The 27,929-nt window shown below is 38.8% G+C and overlaps 1 protein-coding gene and 1 long non-coding RNA gene across 4 annotated transcripts in view; one reads left to right on the forward strand and one right to left on the reverse strand.

Annotated features, from left to right (window-relative positions):
* Positions 1-361: 361 nt before the first annotated feature.
* LOC129513752 (uncharacterized) lies at positions 362-26,539 on the forward strand. The gene is made up of 3 exons (XR_008665297.1): positions 362-792; positions 9,341-9,396; positions 25,834-26,539. It is a non-coding gene; the product is annotated as an uncharacterized LOC129513752 (long non-coding RNA).
* SPAG6 (sperm associated antigen 6) overlaps positions 20,084-27,929 on the reverse strand; it is a 68,978-nt gene continuing 61,132 nt past the window's right edge. For 2 of the 3 annotated variants that reach the window (XM_055332046.1, XM_055332047.1), the window contains 2 exons: positions 24,904-25,049; positions 20,084-21,003 (listed from right to left, as the gene is read on the reverse strand). In XM_055332046.1, coding sequence (XP_055188021.1) covers positions 20,934-21,003; positions 24,904-25,049 — 216 coding nt within the window. In that variant the 3' untranslated portion in view covers positions 20,084-20,933. The remainder of the gene's footprint in view (positions 21,004-24,903; positions 25,050-27,929) is intronic. The other variant, XM_055332048.1, reaches the window with a different exon arrangement.

Below are 27,929 nucleotides of genomic sequence, written 5' to 3' on the forward strand. Positions count from 1 at the left end.
GCGCGGCGAGCCCTGCAAGCGGCGGACCCCCCGGCCGCCCGCGCGCTCCGCCGTGGCCCCTCCAGCGGCTGCGGTTGACGGTTGACGCCGCGCCCACGCCGACGGCTCGGCGCCCCCGCCCCCACCCCCTCGGGCCCAGCGGCCGCGGCTGCAAGTAGCGCCGTCCGCGCGCGGAGGGAAACGCCCGGGCGGCGCGGGGTGAAACGCCCGGGCGGCGCGCGGTACGGCCTGCGCCTCGCCGTGACGCGTCCGCACAAACGCCGCGGCGCCCTCGCTGCCGCCGGCCCTCGCTCGGCGCCCGGAGCCCGGCCCGCGGGGGCTGCGGAACTCCGCGGCCGCCCCGCCTCCGCCCCTGGAAGTGGCCACGGCCGGCCGCTCTGCGGGAGCAGACAGGCCTCGGAGGCCGGGGGGCGGCCGCGGGGCCCACGTCCCGAGCCTGTGAGCGGTCGGGCCCCGTCGGCCCCCCGCTCGGGCTGGACAGCAGGTGCCACGGGTCGGGCTGCGGAGCCTGCTGTGCGGAGCCGCCGCGGGCTCGCTGACTGGCAGGAGTCGGCCTGTCTCCACCCCCACCCCCACCCCCAAACCCCACCGCTGGGCTCCCTGAGCCTTGGGTCCTTCCACTGTGCAGCACGATGGTTGTGAGGATTCCAGGTGAGATAATGCAGGTAAAGATGCCCGCCCGACGTTTAGCATGGAGTGTCAGCGCTCCGGAATAGGAATAAAAAGGGACACACTCTTCATACACGGAGCAACATGGATGGACCTGCAAAACCTTGTGCAGTGGGGGAAAAGGTAAACACAGAAGGCCTTAGTCTGAATGATTCCATTTATATGAGATTCTAGAAGAGGCAAAACTAGGGTGACGGGAAGCAGTTGCCTAGGATGGAATGCAAAGGAGCAGGAGGGGACCTTTTGGGGGTGATGGAACAATTCTATGTGTTGATAGGAGGGATGGTTATGAGACATACAGTTGACAACATTTATCTCACCGTCAGATCCAAATAAGTGAACTGTATCATATCCAAATTACACCTCCCAAATGGGGGAGAGGGATAGTTGAGGACCAAGGGACACGTTGGTTTACAAAACTTGAGACCTGGATGTGTGCTCTCTCTGAATTGAGGGGCTCCTCCTCCTCTAAGAAGCAGTGAACACCACCACTAGGAAGAGCTCAAGTCCTAGAAGGATACACTATACCAGACCCGGTTTATGCACCTCCCCGCATATGCACAGTCCCGCCCCCAAACCCTTTCTCAGTCTCTTAGTGCAAAGGCCTGGCCTCTGCTTCTGTGGCTTCCTCTTGTGACGGTCCCCCTCTGGTTGAGGGTCAGGCTTCAGCACTGCCTCTCTCTCAGACCACGGTTCTGAGGTATAGGAGACTCTGGCTCCTCCCATCAGCCCCAGTGTCAGGTGAAAACCCTTGGGCTTCAACAGGCTCTGGCTTCCCGGGCACTAGCCTGGAGAGGTCATCTGGCAAACCCAGAAGAATGGGGGCATTTGAGCCCCGTGAGACAAATTTGCACCAAATAGAACAAAGCAAGAAGTAGCCATCATATAAATTCCTCCCCTTTTTTCTCCACAGACAGAAGGTCTCAAGACAAGATGGTTTTGTATGGTTTGTCTGGAAGCTTTCCTTGGGGACTGAGCAATCAGCTCTACTTTCTTGTGAAGCTGTTTTCAGCTCAGTGATGTACTGCCTTGTATTTGTTTCCTTTGCATTTCCTCTTACCCTTGCTGCCCTGGGATTGTACCTCCTAATCAAATCTTAGCACTTAAACTTGGCCTCAGGCTCTGCTTTCTAGGTAATCCTTTAGCAGCATTTGGGCTTTAGGTCTGTGCTTTACTGAAAATTTCACAGCCGCAATAACAAACAAAATTAAGGTTATTTTTGGCTCTGGCTTACTGTCTTGTTAACCCTAAACTGCTACTTTAAAAGGCAACCTTTTCAGTACTGAACACATAAATGTATATATACATGCCTCTGTATGAAGTTGATAGAGATAAAACTGTGCTTTTCCACTTATTCGTTCCTAATATCTCAAAGTAAATTCCTAGAACACAGACATTTGTAGGTTTTAAATATTTGGAAGCTTAAAAAACTTGAACTGCATGTAGGTGCAAAAGAAATACGTGTATATTTCAAATGTATTTGAAAAATGTTTTTCATCATGATCATAACGTTACTAGTTGGGTGACTAGTTATGTATTTTGTTTATTCATAAAACCATGCTGTCTTTCCTAAAATTTTATGTAAAAGCCTTTTAAAGCAACTTTTTCTTGAATGCTTTGCAAAACAGTTTTTCTTTGCATTATTTTAATTTTTGAAGCCTTCAGTAAGCTTATATTTTTAATGGTAACAGCCACTCGCTTTGTGGCCTGTTTTTAGCAACTTTGTCAGACCTTTCTCTTCCCTCCCACATGACTTGCCAACCATCTGTAACTTGATCAACAGTTATTTGAGATGGGATTGGTTAGGGTCATATGTTAAAAAGGACATTTCCACTTTCTTGACCACAAAATCCTTCCTTTCCTGGCCACTTAAATACTGTTACATAATCTACAAACATGTGGATCTAATGATATTCTACATACGTTGGCAAAGGTCACACCTGCAAATCTACCTTGGCACAATATTTTTTATGACTCCTTTTTATTGCTTATAATGTGGCCTATCAGAGTGTTTAAAAATTATTTTAGAAAAATGCTCTACCTTCATCAGCATCGTCGTAGTGAATTGATTTTTACAGAGAAAACTTTGTCATCCTATCATGTGAACAATTTTTAATCTTTGCATTTGAAAAATCTGCATTTCTATTTGGGATTAATTTCAATTACAAGTAAATATAAAACCAAGCTGTACACAGAAAGTATATAAACACATTTTCACAAAACGAAAAATCATTTAATCATACTTTCAGTTATAATATGTGGTATCAGAGGACATCCCATTAAGCAAATGTGAGCTACCTTTTAAATCCTAGTACTTGATTCTCTTCAAATATATAAAGACAGTTAATGTTCTTGCAAATGTACAGGTTTTATACATACAAATAGGTGTTGGCCCCTTCAGAATAGGCCATAAGCTTGCTGCAATTGTATTTCCATTACTCAAAACATTTTAAGAATTCTTTAGAAATTTGCCAAAAGAGACTGAGTCACATTTCTTTAAATGACATCATCCCATCAGTGATAGAAAATCTTCCTCCTCTGAGATTAGATTTAATTTTTAGAAATACCCCAAACTCATTTGAAACCAGACCAACTTTAGTAACATTGCTTAGCAGGAGAAAATTCAACAAGAAAGAATAAAAATAAGTGAACTCAGTAATACTTAAATTAACTTTGAGAAAAGGAGAATTAAGGAAAGATTGAAGCAGAAATCAGTGAATTAGAAAACAAAAAATACAGTTACTGATCAATTCCAAAAGTTATTTTCTTGGAAAAAATAGGAAGAAAGTAGGGAAATATCTGGCAAATCTATAATAGCAATGGAAAGGTTTTGGGTTTTTTTTTTTTTTCAATTATATGAGAATACTATATAGTTAGCTACATGTTACTACATTTTTCTGGAAAAACACAAATCACTCAAATTGAATAAAGAAGTAGGAAAAAAATAAGTAGATCAAAACCAGAGAAGAAATCAAAAAAGGTTTGAAGAACATATATTTTCTAAATGTATAAAGATATAAAAATTTAACCCATTTTATGAAGCAAATGTAATTATTGTAAAGCCTGTCAAAAATATTACAAAAAGTACAGTTAGAAAATATAAACTCATAAGAAATTCAATGTCAAAATTCCCCTTGAAAATATGACAAAATCAGGGGCACCTGACTGGCTCAGTCAGTGGAACATGTGACTCAATCTCCGGGTTGTGCACTTGAGCCCTACATTGGGTGGAGAGATTACTTAATAAAATCTTGGGGGTGCCTGGGTGACTCAGTTGGTTAATTGTCCAACTCGTGGTTTTGGCTCAGGTCATGATCTCAGAGTCATGGAATCAAGCCCTGTGTTGGGCTCCACACTGAACAGGGAGTCTCTTTGAGGATTCTCTCTCTTCCTCTCCATCTGCACCTCCCCACCATGCTGTCTCTCTCTAAAATAAACCTTTAAAAATAAAATCTTAAAAAAAAAAAAGAAAATATGAGCAAATTGAATTCAAGTAATTTTTAACATGATCAGATATATTTTGCCCTAGAAATGCAAGGAATTTAGATAATAGAATAATTGAAGTAACAAATCACATATGAAAACCCCTATCATCTTAATAGGTGATAAAAATCTAACACTCCTGATGAAAACAACAAAATTTTTAAAAACTTCTTGATAAATACTAAACTAAGACCTAACATCATATCCTTTAATAAAGTTTTTTTTTTTTTTAAATAATCATGCTAGGGGCACCTGGTGGCTCAGTGTTGAGTGTCTGCCTTTGGCTCAGGTCGTGATCCCGGGGTCCAAGATCGAGTCCAGCATCGGACTCCCCACAGGGAGCCTGCTTCTCTCTCTGTGTCTTTCATGAATAAATAAATAAAATCTTTTAAAAAAATAATCATGCTAATGGGTAAGACATCCAAATATAAGAAAGAGGAGAAAGTGTAAAGTTTATTCTTCCCATTAACCACCACTCTTCATTCCCAGAGGTGACCTCTATTAACAGTTTTACATATCCTCCCAGAGGTTTTCCATGCACATTAAAGGATATGACCATCCCCCTTGAAAAAAACAGAATCATACTTTACATATTGTTTTGCACTTACTATTTTCATTGTGTAAAATACATTGGATATCTTCCCACATCAGTACATAGGTCTATCAAAATTTTTCACAAACCTGAGTTAGTGAATATACCATAATTTTTCACTTACCTACTGGGGAATATTTTGTCTAGTTTTCTACAATTATATATAGTTACAGTGAGCCTTCTTGAATACCTATGCTTATTGGTGCTAGTATAGGATTAATGCCTAACCATGGAATTGCTGGACCCATCTTTGGATAGATATTTGCAAATTAGCATCTAGAAAGGTTAGATTAGTTTATAATTGTACTAAGAGTGTTTGCAAAAATGTTGATAATTATTGAGGCTAGGTGATGGGCACATGAGAGAGTTCATTTTACTATTCAGTCTCCCTTTATGTATATTTTAAAATTTCAGTGCTTAATGATATGACAAGAGAGGCATTCTCATTAAAATCAGGTATAAAGATGCCTGCTATCAATACTGTTCTTTAAAATTATGCTGAAGTAATTCTTTAATAAGAAACAAATAAGTAAAAAAAAAACAAAAAATAAAATATTGAAAAGCAAAAGAATATTTGCCTTTATTTGCCAATGATATTGTTTTGCCTAGAAATCTCAAGAGACTTGATTGAAAAGCTGTTATAACAATTAGTATTAAAAATCAGTAACTTTTCCAGTGATCCAGCAATAACCTGTTGGGATATATGTATTTTTTTAAAAGATCTATTTACATATAAATAGTATTGGCAAGAACTGGAAAGGATGGGTGCCCCCAAAAAAGAAAAAAAACCCACAAAAACAAGAAGATTTGAATAGATTGAGAAATCTGTTCCGCCCCTAGAGAAATGTATCTATTCCTTTATTTGCAACTTTAACCAAAATCCCAATAGGATTTTTTTTGAAGTTGAAAAAATTAATTTCCATTTGGAGGAAAAAAATAGGAGTAACCAGACTACTTTGAAAAGGAAGAGTAATTACAGGAGATTCATTGTACCAGATGTTAATACGTACTGTAAAACTGCAATAATTACAGTGATTTTGAACTACTGAGAAAAGATTGACAAATAGATTAATATTTCAGAAAAAATGCCATGAAAGAAAATTCAACATACCAATAAATGATGCATCAGGCAATGAAGAGAACGTAGATTATTCAATAACTAGTACTTGCAAAACTGGCCAATCATCTGGGAGAAAAAAAAATCATTTAGATGCTTATTTCATACTGTACACTGAAATCCATCCTAGATAGATTAAAGAGACAAATGGGAAGATGAAGCTGTAAATGAACTAAAAGAAAATACAAGTGAATATTTAAGGGATTTTGGATGGGAAGAAACTAACCACAAAAAAATGGAAGATATCTTATAGATATATTTGCTTAAGCATTGAGAACATCTATATGTCAATTATATAAACAATATTAATAAGTTGAGAAATAGATATTTGTCATAAATATCATAAAATGGCAGAGTTAGTATTTGTACCAAGGTCCTTAAAAGCCTTTTTTTTTTTTTTAGTTTATTTATTCATGAGATGCAGTGAGAGAGGAAGAGACATAGGCAGAGGGAGAAGCAGGCTGCCCTGTGGGACTTGATCCAGGAACTCCAGGATCACGCCCTGAGTCAAAGGCAGACACTCAACCACTGAGCCACCCAGGCATTCCTGAGATTCTTGATCATGCCCTAAGTCAAAGGCAGATATGCTCAACTGCTGAGCCACCCAGGTGCCCTTAAAAAAGCCTTTTCAAAAAAGAAATCCCATCTGTTTTTATCCAAAAGCAGCATTATTGCATTTTGAGTTATGTGTTATGTATTACAGATTCAAATGGGACCCCTTTGAAGAAGAAAATTCATTTGGAAGAATCATTTATCTCATTTTTAGAATGCTAGGTTTTTGTTGTTTATACTTTTTTTTTTCCTATGTCATTTCAGGTGATGATAGTTGGATTACAAATGCTTTTTGCCCAGTTTATTTTTCAAAAGCACCCCTAGGATATTGTGCTTCCCTCTCTCCTCTGTCAAGAGGTTCACTTAATTCATCTCACTACACACCCAGGGGCAGATACTCTTACTGTCCCCATTTTCCAGATTAAGAAGGGTTTATCTTTGTGATGTAAGTACAAATAGGCTGGAAACTGAAATATCAAGATAATCAAATCGTTCAAAATAAAGTCATTGGAGAAGAAGCCAAGTCCAATGAACAGGATTTAAGAAAGAGGCAGCTGTTAAAAATACCTGCCGGTTATACATGTGCTCATCCAGAATTCTTACATCCTGCCCCAACCTTGGCTGTCACAGACCATGCTTAAGTGAGATAACCTAGCACTCCACAGTTCCTAAATGAGGACCGGTCCCCAAAGGCCCAGGGCTGGAGAGAGATGGAGTTGTGGACGTGAACTGATGCCTAGACTTGTGCTAACACTCACTGGGACATAAAACGGACTGTTCGAAGCATGTTCTTTTTTTTCTAATTTTTTTTATTATTATTTATGATAGTCACACAGAGAGAGAGAGAGGCAGAGACACAGGCAGAGAGAGAAGCAGGCTCCATGCACCGGGAGCCTGACGTGGGATTCGATCCCGGGTCTCCAGGATCACGCCCTGGGCCAAAGGCAGGCGCCAAACCGCTGCGCCACCTAGGGATCCCTCGAAGCATGTTCTGACCTTGTAATATGCACGAATTGTCTCATGAAACCATCACCAAACAACCCCAGGATTTGGGTACTTTTATGATGTCCATTTTCCACATTAGGAAATGAGTACAGGGAAGTTAAGTAGCTTGCTAACAATCTCACAGCTAGAAAATAATATTTGAACCAGGCAGTTGGGACTGGAGCCCAAGCGCCGGGGCCACATGTAACTGTGTAATAAAGCCCTTTCATCTACAGGAGGTCTTTGGACCCTCACAACTTGGTGAGGTCAGAAAAATTCTCCCCAGTTTACACTAAGGTCAGAAATAAATGAGTTATTGGAATTAGTAATTTTTTTTTTTAATGATCTGAAAGAAGCTGACAGCGGAGCATATATGAGCATGTGATAAGAAATGACTGCAGGGGAAATAAGCCTTAGAAGACTTGGATCAGAGAAAGAAATGCCGTGAACTTTATTAAATAAAGTACAAACTGCATGGATGGGAAGGGAGCTGGGAACAGGCAAGAGGAGTTTATCCTGAGCACAGCTAGCTCAGGACCCATCAGGTTTATAACAATGCTAGATGATAAACAGTGAAAGAAATCACATCCATCATGTCGAACTCGTCTGCCTTCCTGAAATACTAGCTCCTACTCCATGTCACTGTTGATCTAAGAATCCTGTTGATAATTTATGTCTCTGTTTATGTACCTGGCCTTTACTGCTTCAGATAACAAGGATACAAGTTGTGTAAACCACCAAAACAAAGCTCCCCTCACACAATAGCATCTTCACCTAGTTTTTAAATACAATCATGATAATAAAGTTGGGACAAATACTTTTAGAATTTCCTTACCTATAACCAAACTAATATTAGTTGACTTCTGAACTCGTTGCTTACTTTTTGATTACATTATTTTTTATGCCTGCGGTGTTGCAAATACAAAGAAACTTCACAAGAAGCATACATGTTTTGAGAAACTTACTTTTATGAAATAATCCATATTAATTGCCCTGGAACTCTATTTAAAAGGAAAATAGGGGTTCCTGGGTGGCTCAGTTGGTTGGGCATCTGCCGGGGTCCTGGGATCAAGCCTTCAGTCAGGCTCCCTGCTCAGTGGGGAGCCTGCTTCTCCCTCTCCTCCTTGCTTGTGTTCTCTGTTGCTATCTCTGTCTCTCTCTTCAAATAAACAAAATCTTTAAAAAATAAATAAAAGTAGGAAAATAATTTATGTAACTCTCACCTACTCATTTATCTGATTTTGTTCAAGTCTGAACTGACAGGTATCAGAAAAGATAAATATATCCTAACCTCATATCAAAATATTCTTGGGATGCCTGGGTGGTTCAGTGTTTGAGCGTCTGCCTTTGGCTCGGGGCATGATCCTGGAGTCCCAGGATTGAGTCCCATGTTGGGCTTCCTGCGTGGAGCCTGCTTCTCCCTCTGCCTGTGTCTCTGCCTCTCTCTCATGAATAAATAAAATCTTAAAAAAAAAAAATGTTCTTAAAGTCAAGATGCCCCATCAACTACAAGGGAAATTCTTTTACCTACTGTAAATTAAAGCATTTACCTCAAGTTTTATGTAATGTTATATCAGTATCATAAGATTTATTACAAGAACATTATCTCTTTATATTTTCATAAATAAATTTCCATCCAAGTCATCTCTCAAAAGTGAGTGAATTCCATTCCTTCCTAACTTCCCTTTCTTGCTCCAAACACACATTCTTCTATAATTTTTGGCCATCAAAATCTTTCAGTGACCCAACAGGTTTCCAGTATTTGATCTCAAATTGTTTTTTAAAAAAATGGGGGGATTGTTCAGACTGAAATATTTGGCTATGCCTCAGGGGAAAAAATAAAAGGCACTCTTAATCCATGGTTCTAACAACATTGTTCTGATTTCTTTTCTTTCTTTCTTTTTTTTTTTTTTATTGCTGGTGCTGGCATGAATGAAATGTAGGATGATTCATCTCATGAGAATTTGAATGCTGGTGGAAAATTGTACAGAAAATCCAGGTAAGTTGAAGGAGGAAAAAGATCAGGGATTTGTGAGAAAATTCATCAGAAACTGATGAGAGGCTCTGTGAATGCAGGAAAACAAACATAGCCGGCTGGAACTCTCATATTTGAAGCTTGCTAAAAACCAGCGACATAGGACACCAGGACAGCAGAAGAGCCGAGGGTGAAAAGTTTCTGAGCTGGCTATTAAATAGATGTAACTCACGGACGAATGTGCCCATGTGGGATTTTAATTACTCAGACATCTGTTTAGCGAAGTGTACTACTAAATAGGGATCAAATACAGAGATCAAATTACGTGGGGAGGAGAGTGGAGATGACATTCATGACTCAGAAAGGAGAGCTATCGGCCAGGGGAAAATCAATCCTGGCTTTACATCTCACCAACAGAGAAGCAATTATTTTAGATGTGGGGCTGGTTAGCATCCTAGGTCATGAATTTAATTAAATAACCCTCGAGTGGCAGAAAACAGAACAAACCACTGTATTTAACTGTCAGTAAGACATGCTGCAAATAAATGGTCCAAATTCCTGCTCTCTTCCTTTCCTCCTCCCACACAGATTTGGTGTAGTCCTCTTAAATTCACAGCTCTCTTCCCTTTCCTAATTTAGCCCGCCCTTCCCAGCAGCAGCCAGTAAACTCATCTAAGCAGACCCCTTGAGTTGGAGGCAGGATTTGACTTCAACATTTTCACAATAAGATGCTTGGGAAGATGGAGAGATGGGGCAGGGATTTGGGCACCTTCCTCAGGCTCAATGAAAATGCCTGATAACTCTGAGAAATAATCCTGGAATCAAAAGAATTCTGTGGCCCTCTTGTTGACAGCACCTTGGAAAAGAAGCTGAAGGAGACTCAAAACAAGTAGTTGGGGGGGGGGGTACCTGGGTGGCTCAGTGGTTGATCATGTGCCTTTGGCTCAGGGTGTGATCCCGGGGTCCTGGATTGAGTTCCATATCAGGCTCCCTGCAGGGAACCTGCTTCTCCTTCTGCCTGTGTCTCTATGTCTCTCATGAATAAATAAAATCTTAAAACCAAACAAGTAGTTGGAGGAAGAACTGTTGGGGAGATTCCTAAGCAGAAAAGAGAGGAAGAGAAGGTACTCAACTTTTAAAATGAATACTTAAAACCCACCCTTCCTGGGCTCTGCCGCTCACAGTCCTCTGCTGAGCTCCAGTCAGCAGTCTACACACAGTCCCTCGCCTGTAGCTGAAGAAAGACGGCTTTTTAGAGCCTTCACCCCAACTCTCCACTCAGCATTCCTTTCCACCTCTCACCACTTCCTTCTGTGACACTATCATTCCCCAAGAAACCAGCTTAGGACACTGGTTTTCTCTAAAGTGCTTTTCTTCTGCTTGCAAATAACAAACCAACTGGAGAGAACCTAAGTGTAAATGTACTGGAAGGATACTCAGGACATCATGGAATCCAGGGAAGAGTGGAACCACCAAGCCTTCCCCTGGGAGAGTTGGCCCAGGAAGCCCACCGGTTCCTCCAGAGCATGGCACCAGCGACCCTGTCAAATCCAAAGTTTCCGGCATTGATTCACATGCACAGAGTATGTATTCAAGCTTGCACAGTTTAATAAACTCTGAGAATTATACTACATGTGGGCTCATTCCTTTGAAACAGGTCTTTTTGGCTACCATGTTAAAGCCCTAAGGAGAACTGCTTCAGGCAGTGCTAACTTGAGTTGAGTGGCTGTGGCTGACAATATACCCAGATTCCAATGCCCAGTGTAAACCAAGTGGCAGCAGCCTTGGCAGTGCAGCTTGAAGAGAGCCTGTTCTAGCTTGGGTAGGCTACTTTCAGAGTGTCCTTGCCAAAGGCTCTGGTGCCAACCACCATCAAGGCCCAAGGAACTCTGCAGTGACTACTGATCTACTGAGTGCCAGACAGCCAGGCTAAGCGATATGTTGAATACAAAGATGAGTTCCTGACCTCATGGTGCTGAAACCCAGACCTGTATCTCATGTGAGCAGCAATCTGAAGACCTCTAAGAATAATTTTTCACATGAAAACTGCCTTTTTTTTTTTTTTAAACTCCCTCCCTACTCCCACTCCTATCCCCAGTCTTTGTTGAGAAATCCAAAGATTTGCCTGACCCGTGAGGCAGGCTCATACTAAATGAAGTTAAGATAAATCAGAGCCTTATATTCAGAGCCTTTGTTAGGCTTAATTAGAGGAGAATCGAGACATGATTAACCACAGCCAGGTGTCACTTATTTATATGATATGACTTGGAAGGGAAGTGGTTATGATATTGTGTGGGTGTGGAATTACTTTTGGAAATACAACCAATTTTTTCTTCCCCATCTGAGTAAGTTAGAAGCTTCTGATCAGCAAGAGCTGCTAAGGCCAGAAAGAGGCTAGCCAGGGTTAAATTCACACAGTGTCTGAAACTGTGGCTTGGGCCTAGATCTGAGAAAATCTGATGTTCTGGTTTGGTTTGATTCCAATTTAAACTAGTTGCCTAAGTGCCCTTGAGTGTTGGGGGGATTCAAGTGAAGGTGTTAATTTTAAGAGTTAGCAAATTATTAAGGCTCGTTCAGGTTGTGGGTTGAGGATTTAATTCAGTTCATATTTGTGGTAAGGACAGAAACTAGGTCTGCCTAGGAAAGAGCTGCAGCTGGGGAATGGGTGCCTGGGCCTGTGGGTGCATGGGCTCGCAGCTTTGAAGAGGAGCGTCCATTACAGTTCATCCCTTGTGCTGCTCAGACCCAGCTGCTGCTGCTTCCCTTGTTTTACTGAAGTGCAGTGGACACTCAGTGTTACGTTAGTTGCAGGTTAACCACACAGTGATTCCACACCTCTCTACGTTATGCTGTGCTCACCACAGGTGTAGCTCCCACCTGTCCCCATACCTCGCTGTTACAGCACCCCTGACTATATTCTGTACACTCTGCTTTTCTCCCTGTGTCTTATTCATCCCATAACTGGAAGCCTGGACCTCCCCATCTCTAGTACCCATTTTACACAGCCCCCCACTCTTCTCCCTTCTGGCAACCATTAGTTGTATTTATGGGCCTGTTCCTGCTTTTTGTGTGTGTTCCTTGTTCATTTGTTTCTTAGATTCTCTGTATAAGTGAAATCATATTATATTTTTCTTTGTCTTGTGTCACTTAGCATAATACTCTCTAGGTCCATCCATGTTGGCACAATTGGCAAGATTTCAGTTTTATAACTGTATTATTCCAGTGTGTGTGTGTGTGTATGCTCACACACTCTGCATCTTCTTTATCCGTTCATGTATTGATAGGTGCTCGGGTTGCTTCCGTATTTTGACTGTTATAAACAATATTGCAGTAAACATATGGGGGTACCTATATCTTTTCAAATTAGTGTTTTCATTTTCTTTGGGTAAATACCCAGTAGTGGAATTACTGGATCATGTGGTATTTCTATTTTTAATTTTTTGAGGAAACTCCATACTGTTTTTCACAGTGATTGCACCAGTTTACATTCCCAACAGTCCATGAGAGTTATTTTTTCTCCATATCCTCACCAACACTTGTTATTTCTTGTCCTTTTGTGTCTAGTCATTCTGACAGGTGTAAGATGAGATCTCATTGTGGCTTTTATTTGCATTTCCCTGATGAGGAGTGATGTTGAGCATCTTTTCCTGTGCCACCAACTGTTTCTTATGGTAAATTCATCCACCTAATAATCCCAACTCTAGGATTCTGATTGGCTTTTATTGCTGGGGAAATTTACAAGATTTGTGGGCAAGCTACAGTTGCTACAGCTGCAATAGATCTCAAGCCTTCAGTAATTGACACTTTATTTCCTTCTCCACCACCCATTCTAGGTCTGCCTCAGCTAGCATCCATGCTGTCTAGGCATATTGTCTGGTAGGGTGACCCAAATCCTCATCTCCACCATTCTCATCTTAGATTATGGCTTCTGTTCTTGTCTGTTTACTGTTAAAACTGGGGATGGGAGCATCAGGAGATTCCACTGGATCATTTGTGTGCCAAAAATTGTTCCCTCTCTGAATTCTGTAACAGAGCTTTACCCTCCCCTGATGATCAGGATCAATGATGTCTGCTAGTTTAGTGACTCCTTGACTTCCTGCTGGTATCTCGGCATAAGGAGACTAAAGTGACTTGAATTGCAGCTATAGAATAAAGTACAGTGAGACTCTGAAGTGAAGTATCATCCCCCTGGGTACGAGACCTCCTGACCCACAGATCTAAAATGGGGACATGAAGCACAAACCTTCCAAGTGTACCACTGGGAATGCCACCCACTTTCCCACATAGTTCTACATACTGGGGATACAGTACCACATAATAGTTCCTGATTAGGGTGGCATCTCAACCTCAAATGTATCATCTCCAAGCCAGAGCCTTAACTGTATCTTTAAGAGGCCATCCCACCATTCTGTCATGCTGGTGGCTTTATGCAGTATGAGATTGTACTCTTTGGTCCAAGGCAGTATTCTATGGGATCTTGTGTCAGTAGATCACACATTCTTACTCCTCAGGTGGGTGCTGTTGGCTGGGTCATGTGGATAGGAAAGGAAAGTTCATTCTTAGAATATATAACAACCTTAGTCAAGATGAATACCTGCTTCTTCCAGGGTAGAAGAGGTCCACTTGTAGTCGGCTTACCTCCAGATGGTAGCTTGGTTACCTTGTGGGATGGTGCTGTAATTGGGAGGTCAGCATTGATTTCTCTGATTGACAGGTTGGATATTTGGCAGTAGATGTGGCTGGGTCACCTTTGGAAAATTGAAGCCCTGTTCATAACCACCATGCCCATCACCATGGCTACTCCACTTAAGTACCCGTTGTGCCAGCACTACAGTCGGGGATGAGAGAGACTGACTGATGTCCATGGCTGGACCATGAACATGTTTAGTGGCTTTAAGACAGTGGCACTTTGATATGCATGAACTTGTGACACAAAATTCTTCACATTTTGTGTTCACACCTTATCCATGATATTTTATTATTTCTCCTTCTGAGCCTCTAGCCAGATTGTCACCCCATTTACTACTGGCTATGACCCTGTGTATATTCTTACCTGGAACTATTCTTGTTTCCATGCAAAGCAGACAACTAGGCGCATGGCCAGAAACCTTCCCTCACCACTCTCTTTCAGGGTCCCCCTATGTAGTAGGGCTGTGGCATAGCAGCATCTCTTTTTGGCTTGCACTCTTATGCTGAGCCAACTCATCTGTGAAGAAAAGGTGGCCTTTTTTCTTTTCTGTCAGCCAGCCATAAGAGATACCCCCATGCAGCCATAGTTGTGAACTCATAGTTGTGAATACCAGCACATTCGTGGAGATCTGGGCCACCAACTGGAACAACTTACTTGTGCCCTCTAGCCCTCCTGTTCACGCCCAATCCTGTTTCTTACATTTCCATTTTATGATGGGTTGCTGCTGGGTCCACCCAACTTATGACCTGCTGGGTCTGCTAGAACCTAGTCCCTGTTATCTCTGGTTGCAGTTACATAATGTCTCACAATCAGTTGCTCTGTCTCAGTCAAGGCCATCTTTTCAAATGGTGTAAAGTTCTTTACTATAGATGGTATGGCCATGCTCCCAAATCTCAGAAGCCTATGCTGTGAGTTCTCCAGTTGGAGTTACCAGTAACTCTGCACAGTGTCCTTTCCTCCCACAAATCCCTCCAATACCACAGGGCCTACTGACTAATCTGGCAGGGCTTCCTGCCTCCGGCACTGGGGCCTACACCTGCTGCAGTGCTTTGTCACCCGGGAAAAGGCCTGGGGCAGTATCTTGAAGTGCATGGGAAATAGTTACTAAATACACTTAGGGAGGAATTTTAGGCTCTATCCTCATAGTGACCAACCTGTCCTTCAGTCTGTTGGTTCTAGAATTGACTTACCCAACTGTAGTCAATCTTCTTTATGATTGTACTGCTAGGTATGCAAATTAGCCATATTTTTGCCTTTCGTGTACAGAAAGGTCCTACAATGATCCCTTCAATAAAGGCTATTTGGCTAGAAGAGAGAGTCACCTGTCATATCCCATCCCAGATTCTGGGATGAAGAAAGGTGAACAGAGCCCTGGCAGAGCTGCTTTCCAGAGATCTGCCACCTTGCAATAACAATGTAATATTCTGAAACCACTTTTTAAAATCAAGATTAAAATGCTACATGGATTATTCCAAAACATACTTTGATTTTGCATATATATGTCCTTTGTTTGGTCTTTCAGTTTTTATAGATGCCAGAATAATGGTTGAATTAGTATGTCTGCTAACTTAAATTGCAGATTTTACTATAGAATGTACTTTTCTGTGTGAGAAGCAAGAGAAGTAGTAAGCCCAAATGTGTCCAAGCTTTGTAACAAAATAGACATGAACTGTTTATGGAGATTAACTTGGACTCCTTGATTTTTTTTTAATCAATTGCTTCATACAATAGTATTGTTTATCTGGAATTCTCTTCCAAACCCCATATACAAAAGTGAAAAGGAGAGTAGCAAATATGATCTATTGAGCACCTATGTGCACAGTTGTGCAGGTTGTGTACTACCCAAGGAAACCAGCACATCTAAGGGGATGTGGTTCACATCATAGAAATCATGGATTTGCATATTTACTAAGAGAATTTTCCAGCAGATGGCAGTAAAGTGTCTTGGTCTAAAAATCAGAATATTACAACAATTTCTGCCTAGATGAAAGTAAAGTGTCTTGAGGACTGTGCACCTTTTTCTAATTACACAAGGATACCATATAGTTAGTGCTGTCACTGCTTACTACATGTCAGGCTCTGTGCTCATTCACCCTGTTTAACCCTCAGGATCCTATAAATTGGGTACTATTGGTAACTTGCTGAAGGCCACTGAGTCAGGGCATAGCAGTTTTGAGATTCTAAAATGGGTCTCTAACTCTAGAGTCTGTGCTCTTCTGCACTAAATGATGGTCTTTCAGAAAAGCAAGGTGCCGGGACTTGAAGAGACATGACCACAGAGAACTGAGCTGCCCTGATCCTCAGGCTAGCCTGCCATTAGTGCTGCTGCATGCTCATCACAGTGTTAGTGCCACTGGGGACAGAAGAGCACACTTCATCCAAGAAAAAGGTCAGACTTGAGTTAGTGAAGAAAAGAAAGTGGGAGAATGATGACATTCTCTTTAGAATTTTAATTACATTTGTTTTAAACTATACATGCTAAAGAACTTCAAAAAGGAGAGAAGTCAATATAGGTTGCAGTAGTTCTCAAAGGACTGGACTTCTTTATATCCCAAAATACTTTGAGTAAATACTTACCATCAGTAATGTATACATTTGATTCTTTAGTATAAATTTTAGCAGGAGTGCATTACCACCAATTCTGTATACATTGGAAAAATTATAGGCTTTATTTAATGTGTAAATAGCTATACCAACCCACCTTGCAAAATGATATATCTTTAGTATAATATTCTTGAACAAGTGTTGTAAAACTGATAACCCATAAATAGCACTCAGTTTAAAATCTCTGTAGCATTTAGGGGCACCTGCCTGGCTCAGTTGGTTAAATGTCCAACTCTTGATTTCAGCTGAGGTCGTGATCTTAGGGTCATGAGATCAAGCCCACACTGGGCTCTGCGCTGGGTGTAGAACCTGCTTAAGATTCTATCTCTCCTTCTCCCTTTGCCCTTCCCCCTACCACACACACACTCTAAAAAAAATAAAAAGTAAAAATAAAATCTCTATAGCATTCGCAAAGTCATAGGTTCATGTATAAAGAGAAAAGAAAAAGACATTAAACCTTGTGGTCTGTTTCATAGAATCACTTAAAAATTATGAAATAAAATGTCTCCTAAAAAGACCAAAAATATAAAAGACAAAATCTCTGTAGCAAATACTAGCCAATCATTAACAAAAGGAGCCCATTAGAAATATTTTATATTGGTCCTTAATTTACCACGGAGAACTTTTCCTTACACCAACTGAAATAAAGAAAAATAAAAAAGCCCCATCTTCTGTGAAACAAGCTATTATAGCTTTTTCTTTTTCTTTTAAAATAGCATGAATAGCATGAATACACTTTTCTAAAAATTTTTATTTGTACAAAGGCTCAGGGAGATATCTAGAATTATGTCAGCTTCTTAATGACATTTTCTGGGCTGTGAGTGATGTTTTGCATTTTTCTTTATCTTTTCCTATATTGCCTAAATTTTTTTAAAAGCTTACTCAAATACAATAAAACTTACCATTCTTTAAAGCAATATCACTGATTATCTAATTTTATGCCCTATGAAATCCTCTTAAAACAAAAGTGGAGCACTTGGGTGGCTCAGTCTAAGCATCCAACTCTTGGTTTTGGCTCAGGTTGTGATCTTAGGGTGGTGAGATTGAGCCCTGTGAGGGCTCTGTGCTCAGCAAGGAGTCTGCTTAAAAATTCTCTCTTCTTCTCTCCCTTAGCCACCACCCCGGTCTGCCTCTCAAATAAATAAATCAATCTTTAAAAAATAAGTATTCATATTACTAGAAAAATAATTGCATAGACAAATCATATTTTAAAGGTCCACAGTCCCTTAATGGACTGTTAAATGCAATAGTTAGAGTTATGACTGTCATTTAATCCTTTTAATCTCTGAAGCAGAATAGCCACAAATCAATATTTTCTATACAGTGAATTTTGTGGCAAAATAAGCTACAGAATACACCAGCTTCAACATTCACTAGCACCTAACTTAAAAGAGTTGGCGATTTGAAAACAGACAAATCATTCTTTCAAGGTCAGTTTCTATACTTGACACTTTGGAATGGAGATGATCTCACCTAGGAATTTAAGGTCAGGGTTTATGTTATGCAGGACCTCACATCAAGATTAGAAGGGAGCAAATCTTTAATCCTTTCTTATTTAAGAGGGTAGTTTGAAAGGAAAAGATTAGAGAAACAGATCAAAACCAACTAGAATTAAAAACTTGGAAAAAAAGAAAACAGAAAAACAGGACAACCTCCTGTAAATATGAGGCTGTCATTTGTTTATATATGAAATAGGCCTGTTTTGTGTTCAGTGTCTTGTGCCTATTTTACTCTCTGTGTCTGGGCAAATGTGTTTTTATTAGAAAACTCTATGAGGACAGGCAATGTAGCTTTCCTTTATCATAATCATCTAGTATCAACTCCACTTACCTAAGAGGATGGGGCCCGGTGTGCCCATTTGCCAGCCAAAATGTTTGATCTGCTATTGGCTGTCAAGATTCCCCTGAGATCATACATCAATTTCCACAGACTGGAAAGGTTTACAAAACCTTTACCTGCACCATTGGAGGTTAATTCATCAGCATCTTATAAGTAAGCTGAACAAGTATCATAACCCCTTACTATGTGACAGAAATGGCTAGAACCAGATTTTCAACATCTCTTTTCAGCACCACTTATATGCACCTGTTTTCATAACAAGTGAACTATATGAATAATGTTTCAACCAATAATAAGTTTCAAGTATTCTATTCTTGAACTCAAGTCCTAAAAATAAAGTGCTGTTCATATAAGCTAAATGAGATATCTTAATGATAGTTGAATTTTAAATAAACTGCAGTGGGGGGAGAAGAGGAGTGAGACAGGGTTGGTCTGCTTGGAGAATAGGAATTGACAAAATTCAAAGCAGGGATGAAAATATCAAAGAAAATACCATCAATGAGACGTACTATTTTGCTTTAGCACAAATAGATAAGATTTTTTTTAAAAAGTCACATCACGAACTTTTCTAAAAATAAAGCAAGCTTAATTTTGCTTTAAGTGTGTTATATTAATGAATGTTTCATAGCATATATTTTCCAAATTGCATGATAAAATTATAGTATTCATCCAAACAATATTAAACATTATATTTCTTTAATAGTATTTGATAAATGTGAAATGATGAAATGAAATCTTCAACTACATTAACATACAATGACAAGAAATAATAATAGGAAAGTCACGATTCCCAGAACAGCTGAGGAGGTTTCATTCCAGAGAGACTAATTTTTGTCATGACCAACATGGCCATTCTAAAACAATGGTACTAAGGAAGAAACATGAAAACTTTATTTTCTCAGATTGTTAAAAGGTTCAGAAGAGATGCTGGGCAGGCATGAAGGAGAAAAAGGAAAGCTACCACAACTGAAAATGAAAGTTATTTTCTTATGTAATAAATCAAAGAAATTACTACAAGGAAACAAAGTAGACCCCAAGAGGTATTAAAAGTCAAATTGCAAGTAATCCTAGGCTGATACAAGGCAAAAAGAAATGGGACAATCTTGGGCATGATAAAGTTTAATTTAAAAAGATGCAGCAAAGTTATGCACTGTCAGGAAATGATGACAGAGATGAATCCAGAAGATACCAAAAATAGATGGGTAGGTTCTTTTTTGGGTGGGTGGGGGGGGGGAATCCAAGAAGGAAATCTGAAAGCTGGCCAGTTTGGGAACACTGTGGCCTGCAGGCTCTCTGGTTATCATTTGCCTCCTCTCCAGGCCGCCAGGGAAGAGCACTGTAAGAAATGTCCTTCTAAATCCAGACAGTCAGACAGGCAGACACACACACACACCCACACACATACACACACACACGCCAACTATCCAAGACCCTTAAACCTAATCATGTATTCCCCAAGGTCAGAAATACACTACAGGAAAAATGCAAAGGACAATTCTAATGTTGTTTTTATTTAAAATTTTATTGAAACCCCCTCTCACCCCCTTACAGCCCCTTAAGTGAAAATGCATGTAAAGTCTAACCTTAGTGGTATTTTTAAAAAATTATTTCTTAAATCCCTGAAAATGTGACTTTTGAAATTCAGGGAAATGAAATGAAGACAGGGTATGCTGAGGACCCATTTTATTTGCCTGCTTCCTGGTTTATTCATGAGCAAGGCTAGACTCAGAAACCTTTCCATGAAATGGGAAGCATGTCTGTAGTGGAATAATGCTTAATAGTGACTTCCTCCCTCTCCAGCCCCATGATAGGTAAGGAACAGTTTGAGTGAGGTGAGAAAAGAGCTTAGAAAATTTGGCATGAAGAGGAGAGGGAGAGCTTCCTAAGTTAGTAGGAGAACTCAACAGGTTACCAGAGTTTCCCTGTGTTTAGTGAATGCATTGATGTAAAGAGCATCAGAGTCTCTTCAGGTGCCCTATAGTTCTGTCATTAGTTTCCTTATTCAACTATTTCCCTGCTATGTCCTGCTGAGGAATTTGCAAGGCCAGTTTTTCTTGCCTATGTCTAGGAGGAACTGGTCAAATAACAGAGTTTTCAACATCATCTTTCACCTACATGTAGTTGGGAGTGTGTGTGTTTGAGACTGGGAGTGGGGTGGTAACAGAACAGCAACAAATGCCTTAATGCCCTTTAGTGTCTTCTAAAAATTGGCCCTTAGAGCAAATCCTATGTAAATGACCAGTATTTCCTCATCTTTCAGGCCACTAATTCTTAAAGTATTACGTAAATTTAGAAAAAATTATCCAAAGGTACTTCACACTGAATAAATCTAGAATGTACTTAGTTCAAATATTTAGAAAGAGCTTTAACGACTGTCATTCATAAATACTCTGTTGTGAATTAGAGTATAAAAACAGAACTCTGCTTATTAGTTAGTAATTGGTTGATAGCTGTCCACTCTCTGCAGAAGTGTGTCTGAATATCCAGGGGAATAATATCTGAAAAAGAAAATTTTCTTTTAGATATTTGTAAAAAGATTTAGCACAGTAGGCACAAAAGATTCAATATAAGCTATTTATCTAAATTAATTCTAATAGTGAAACCTCAAATATCTGAATAGTTAAGCTTTGTGCATAAGGTTAGAGACTACCAAAGAAGAGAACACCAATTTATAAGACTGTGCTAGATAAAGAGCAAGACATGTAAGGGTTATGAAGTGGCACAGAAGGGGCATTTTTAAAACTAGATATTTGGATCCAGTGATAGTATTTTATTACAAAGATTATTTTTATTATGTTAAATGACTGATGTTGCTTTAATGATCATAACTAATAGGTTTTTTCATAAGTTAGACATTACTAATTGATGTCTGCATTCTGATTGCCTTACAGATTATTCTCACTGTATGTCTTAATCAGATCTGGTCACCCATAAAAACAAAAATTTCTGGGAGTATAATTCACATTAAAAAACTATTTAATAAATGGTTTGCAAATATCCCATCACACAAACTTAGGAAACTAGTCATTTTCATTTATTTGGGGGAATCTAAAGTACTAAAGTACTAAAATATTTATCATTTGAGCATTTTGTAAAATATATAGTATGGAAGTATTAGATATATTGATTAATGCATTATGGGATGCTTCATGTCTATGGAAAGAAATTACATACTCATAAAAGTATGTCAAAATTTGGCAGGCATTCTAGAATATAATAAACAGATAAAAAAATCTAAGCATAATTCAAAGTTTTCCAAAACACTCAAAATAATTAAACTTCCTAAGGTATTCTTTCCAGATAAAATCTAATGTTCAAGATTTGCTTTGACTTTGCTATACCTGTGCTTGACTTAAAAACTCACAATTTATATTACACTAATTTATCCTACAATTTGTCAAGTGGAGGTGGACAAAACAGAACAGTATTTTCTCAATAGTGTATTTATAGGTAGTCATAGTTAAGCAGACACATACACACATACATAAAAAGTTACCCAAAAGATGTTTCTCCTTGAAAGGCATCCTACCCTTGAAAAATATGTCCTTCAACAGTGGGTCTCTTTCAAGTACTCTTACACTGAGGAAGTCAAAACTGTTCCTCTCTCTGAGTTAGTCACAAATTTTAAAACAGGCCTCACCTTCCTAGGCCTGATAAATAGGTCAGATACAAGATAGGTACTTCTTAAAAATGGTAAGAAGTAGATTTAGAAAAACCAAAACTTAAGAAATTGTGCTATTTCATGTAGTAGCCACTAGCTACATGTGACTGCTGAGCATTAGAAATATGGCTAGTGTAACTGAGGAACTGAATTTTTATATTTAGTTGTAATAAAAATGTAAAAACTAATCCTCCGAGAGAGAGAGAGAGAGAGAGAGAGAGAGTATGTGTGCACATGCTCATACACATAAACGGTTGTAAGGGAGGGGAGGAAGAGGGAGAGAGAGAATCTGTAGCAGGCTCCATGCCTAGATCATGCAGAGCTCCTCATGACCCTGAGATCACGACCTGAGCTGCAATCAAGAGTTGGGCACTTAACCCACAAGCCTCCCAGGTGCCCCTAGATGAAACTTTTAGGTGTCTTTGGAACAACTTGTAAATCTACTATAAACGTTATACAATTCAAATACAGATAAAATATTTCTAATAAAGTTTAGCATCTGAATTGAAATGAACTATATATGATAAAATCCTTACTAGATTTCAAAAACTTAGTATAAAAAAATGAAATAGCTCATTAATAGTTTTTTATACTGATTTCAATATAGTCTAGACAGAGATCCAGAAGACAGAGGAGTTCCAAAAATACCTTCTGTCTGTGGAATGGGCCAGGATTAGACCTCAGGCCTTCTAGTCCAGAGCCCCTTCCTGCTCATCACACCAACCACCTTATTTGAGATCTTTAAAGTTTACTAAAACGGCAAGGCAATATGAAATAACGTTTAGGCTAGTAACAGCTGAAAGAATGTATTCATTGATAATCTGTCTTTAAAAAATAATTAGTTCTAAAATAGTCACCAAGTAATTCCTGAGAATTATATGATTACAAAAATAAAACCATTTCGAGCTTATATTTGTCCATTTTCATTGATAATGTTTCAAAGATTTCTATAGAACATTTCTAAATTGTATAGAACCTAATGTTTTAAAAAATATAATAAACAGGGATCCCCGGGTGGCGCAACGGTTTGGCGCCTGCCTTTGACCCAGGGCGCGATCCTGGAGACCCAGGATCGAATCCCACATCAGGCTCCCGGTGCATGGAGCCTGCTTCTCCCTCTGCCTGTGTCTCTGCCTCTCTCTCTCTCTGTATGACTATCGTAAATAAAAATAATAATAATAATAATAAACATGAAAAGTCAGCTAATCAGAATTCTTCATGATAATTAGCCAATTTTTAAAATAAAATCACAGATCACAGAGTGTGAGGCTAAAATTTTACAATGGTATTTTGACAAAGCACCAGATTAAATTCTAATGTGACAGAGTTTTCATTTTTCCCTAGTGTTCTGTAAAGTAATTCTAGAAAGGAATAGAAAGAAGACTTCTATTCCAGAAAGTACCTTACTGCTGGTTAATTCTGATAGGTCATTCCATTTAGACCCCTTTGGCTTTTTAAATTTTTTTCTATAATTTTATTATGTTAGAAAATTACATTGAAAGTTATTTTAAACTTATATAAAATAGCATTCTTCCTGAAGGGAGGAATGTATGCAAATTAACTTTATTTTTTCTCAATAAAAGATTTTCATATTTCCTTCACTTACTGGTTTCACACACATTTTATATAACCTTTTTTGTATATTATTTATATATTATATACAGTAGATATACATTTATAATATGCTACTCCTTATATATGTTATTCTATATTAATATCTTTAAAGCTAATTTATTAGAACTCTCTTTGTCAAGCAGTTCTCATAAACCTCACAAAAGTGCATGAACTGAAAAAAAAAGTGCATGAACTGTACCTCTGGAAAGAATTTACTAGAAGAATATATAAGTACAGAAAACAAACCTTAATATTAAAGATTATTTTTATGCTTTTACAATGAATGTTACTATATATATTAAAGACCACTGATATTAAATAGGAAAAAGTATTTAATACCCTATATAAATTACAAGATTTAAACTCTGTAATTTATATTCTCTAATATTAACTAGGGAAAATAAGAAATGAATGTAGGATTAGACAAAACGGGTAAATATGGTCTTTAATTCTGAATATTTTATGGGCATTTTTCAAGATTCAGTTGTTTAAATCATTCTATATTTTCTTGGTAACTTTGCTTTTATTTCTTTGGGGTTTAGTGGCATAGTTCTTCTTTAGGCTTTTAAAGACCAAGGCTTAGGTTTAATGCTCTGCAAATCAACCTTATTTTAAAAAATTAATCTTCAAAAGAACTTCCTGCTATATTACGATGAGGCACCTGCAGATCGCAAACATTATTTTTTTATAGTAATATAGATAGTAACTTTCTTTTTGCCATTCAACATCTCTTTTCTATTTATAATACTCCTATTAATATAAATGTGAGCTTAGGGCAGAAAAATAATATGCAGGGAACTATGAAAATCAGAATCTGTAGGCCCTTTCTAAATCAGTTTAACATTAAAGATTGTTAATTTAACTTACTCTCTGTATTTGGGTACTCTTTAGTGTTGGATTAGTATAGATATGTCTCAGATCACATTCCAGTTTGATTTGGAGATGTGTGTGTCAATCAGAACATTATTAAATTGAGGGGGGAAAGATAGCAAGAGAAAAGTAAAGGTATACATTGGTCTTATGTAGTATTTTAAAGACAACATTTTAACACAGTGGATATAAAATCTAGATTTGAAAACAGAAAAACTATAATTTTGAACTACTCAAAGTCCATTTTTCCCACCTTACTATTTCCTCTGGGTAACAGTTGTTAATACTGTTGATGTATTCTTGAAGGAGAGATTCAGGCTCTGCTTTTATCTCTTGAACCTTTTTAAGTCCACCACTTGTTACAAAAAGTCGTCGAGCTTTGCTGTCATGTGGCAGTACCTTGAAAAGTTAAGCACATGAAAATGTCAGCTTTTCTTTTCCAAGTAGGAATATTATTAGTGAAAAGAAATAATATATCTGAGGAAATGTAAAAGAGAATTTATGTCCTATATATCTGTAACAGAATGAGCCTAAGTTTGCTGATGATTAGAAGTAAAATGTAGCCTTTTAAAAAATATATTTGCTTTTTATGTTATGGAGATGGAATAAAGGCAATGAACATGAGCAAAGGTAATGGGGATCCACTCACATATGTAAAAGTAAAGCAGTGTCCCTCCTCTGCTTACACTCTGTCAGGGTCTTTCCACTACCCACAAAATCAAAGGCAAGTTCCTTCAGCAGGCACAGAGGGCCTTTTGTGACTCAGGTCCTAAATCTCTCTCCAGCTTTCTTCCCCCTACCAGTCTGTAGGCTAAATTTCACTTCAGTAAGCTCAACAGATACATGCAGGGCCATTTCTTGCCTTTGCCTTTGCTCTTTCCTCTTCCCAGAATGCCCTTCCACTCTTCACACTTCTCCCCACATTTATTTGGCTCTTATTCATCTTTGAAGATTCAGCTCAAGTATCCCCTCCTTTAAGAAACTTTCTTTGGGACACTCCTACCCTCTTATCCCGGGATGAAGTAGATGACTTTTCTTCTCTTGTAGCATTCTGTTGAACCACTGCCAGTGCACTTGCCACATAATATTTTAACTATCAGCTGCTATGTCTGTCACAAATAAATGCCATTGAAGACAAATGATATATTCACTCGTTCATTTACTCATTCATTTATTTCTCTAGTGCTTGGTGCCTAAAAGATGCTCAACAAATGTTTAACAAATGAATGGACATACTAAAGAGTAAGCAGAGAAAGAAAATTGAGGAGATGATACAAAGACAAGAAAAATCGGAAAAGTAAAGGAATCAACAAATCCAAGAGAAGATTTTGAGAAGCAACCAATGAAAACTTTAAAAAGTCGCTGGATTTGACAGTGGATGTTCATGTGTTGAGATGAACGAGTCAATGGAGATAAAGAAATAAATTATGCAAGACAACAATGACTGGCCAGACAAGAAAGGTCCTGGAGAGAGGGCGGGTTTGCATTATGGGAATCCCTGCTCCCTTCTGTAGTCATTGCTATGCTCTCTGACAGAAACACCCTTTCTTTCCCCCTCCATTCTCTCTCTTTCTTCAAAGACCAGCTGTATTCCCTTGTACTTCCTGCATTGAAGTCCTCTCTGAATACTTCAGACTACATTCATTTATTCCTTCTTAAAAAAAAAAAAAAAGTCTACCATGAAATCCAGCACACTGAAGCATTTTCTAATTGTTTTGTCTGGTCTCCCAGGTAGGTTATAAAGTCCCTTGAAGAAGAACTTTGTCTCATTCTTTTTTGTCTATCTTCCAGTGTTTAACAGAGTACTGGGTACATGTAGGCATTTAACAAATACTTAAAATTACAAAAGGATCTTGCTGACAGAATGATAATACACATCAGCTGGACAATAAAAGATGATACTAGTGGAGTACCTGGGCTCAGTCAGTAAGTCTCCAACTCTTGATTTTGGCTCAGGTCATGATCTCAGGGTTGTGAGATCAAGCCCAGCATGGGGCTCTCCTCTCAGCATAGAGCCTGGCTAAGATTCTCTCTCTCCCTCTGCCCCTCCCCAGCCCCCTTAGGCTCAGGTCCACTTGTGCTCACTCTAAAAAAAAAAAAAAAAAAAAAAAAAAAAAAAAAAGATGATACTAGTGTGTATTTCTAAAAAATGAAATAGCCTACAGCTACGTCTGTTTTAAATATGTTGTTTGGCCTGGAGAATTTTCATTACCTCCTGTCTCAGACCCCAGCCACACTAAATTAATGTCTTTTTTACCTTCTGCCTTGCTTTCTCATCTCCTTCTAGTGCTCTGGTATCCTTAGATTAAGAAAACACAAAATTCTGCCCAAAGCAAATATTCCCAAAGACACATTTCTAAGAGGATATGATATGTGGTACTGTCTTTATTTTATCTTGGCTGGCTAACTTCCACAAATCCCACTGGTTTATTCTAATGACTTATTTTAAACTCAGTTCAGGTTAGTGTTCATTTTCATAGTAAGTTCAATAAAACTAGAATACCTCACTTGGTAGCCTAAAAGATGAGACCATAAAATAAAACTTTCAGAAATAATGTCAGCTACTCATTTTCAAGAGCTGATGACTCCGTAGATGAGCCACTCAGCAACTTACTCCCTCCCCTTTTTAGTCGATCAAACTGGCTGATCACTTTCTTACCTAGTACCCAAAGGGGGAAAAGGTTTGATTATTTTCCTAGAAGGGGACAACAGAACCTAAGTGTCTAATACCCAGAACCATATCCTGAGGCAGCCTCAGCAATGTAAAACCTTCTGCTCTCCAGTGACTATGGTGCTTGAGGGTCACCCAAGCTGTTAGAGATCATGGAAGACAGAACTGAAGGCTGTTAGTAGATAGTAGCATCTTTCAGATGTGTACCTGAAACTAGACCTGTTGCAGGGCCTAATATAAAAGTTGTAACACTATATAGTTTTTGTTCATTGTTTGTAGAAATATAGTATACAAATAATGTTAACTCCTTTATATAGCATTATACCTAACTATTCACATGAATATGTGCCCCTCACATTCATTTCTATTAATTCTTTAAGAATCAACCTTAACCACTTCTATGCTTTATTTCTTAAAAGCAACATTTTGGGTTTCTCAGTGGGGGGAGGAGGTTTGAATGCTTAATATGTGCCTGGCATTAAACTAATGTTTATTGCCATTACTTATTGTTATATGTAAACCTGTTTACATATAACATCTCATTTAATCTTTACAGTGACCTTATAAAATAGGAATTCTCATTACCCTCATAACCATACTGAGGTTCA

This window comes from Nyctereutes procyonoides, unplaced genomic scaffold, assembly GCF_905146905.1.
Source record: "Nyctereutes procyonoides isolate TBG_1078 unplaced genomic scaffold, NYPRO_anot_genome, whole genome shotgun sequence".
Taxonomy (NCBI): domain Eukaryota; kingdom Metazoa; phylum Chordata; class Mammalia; order Carnivora; family Canidae; genus Nyctereutes; species Nyctereutes procyonoides.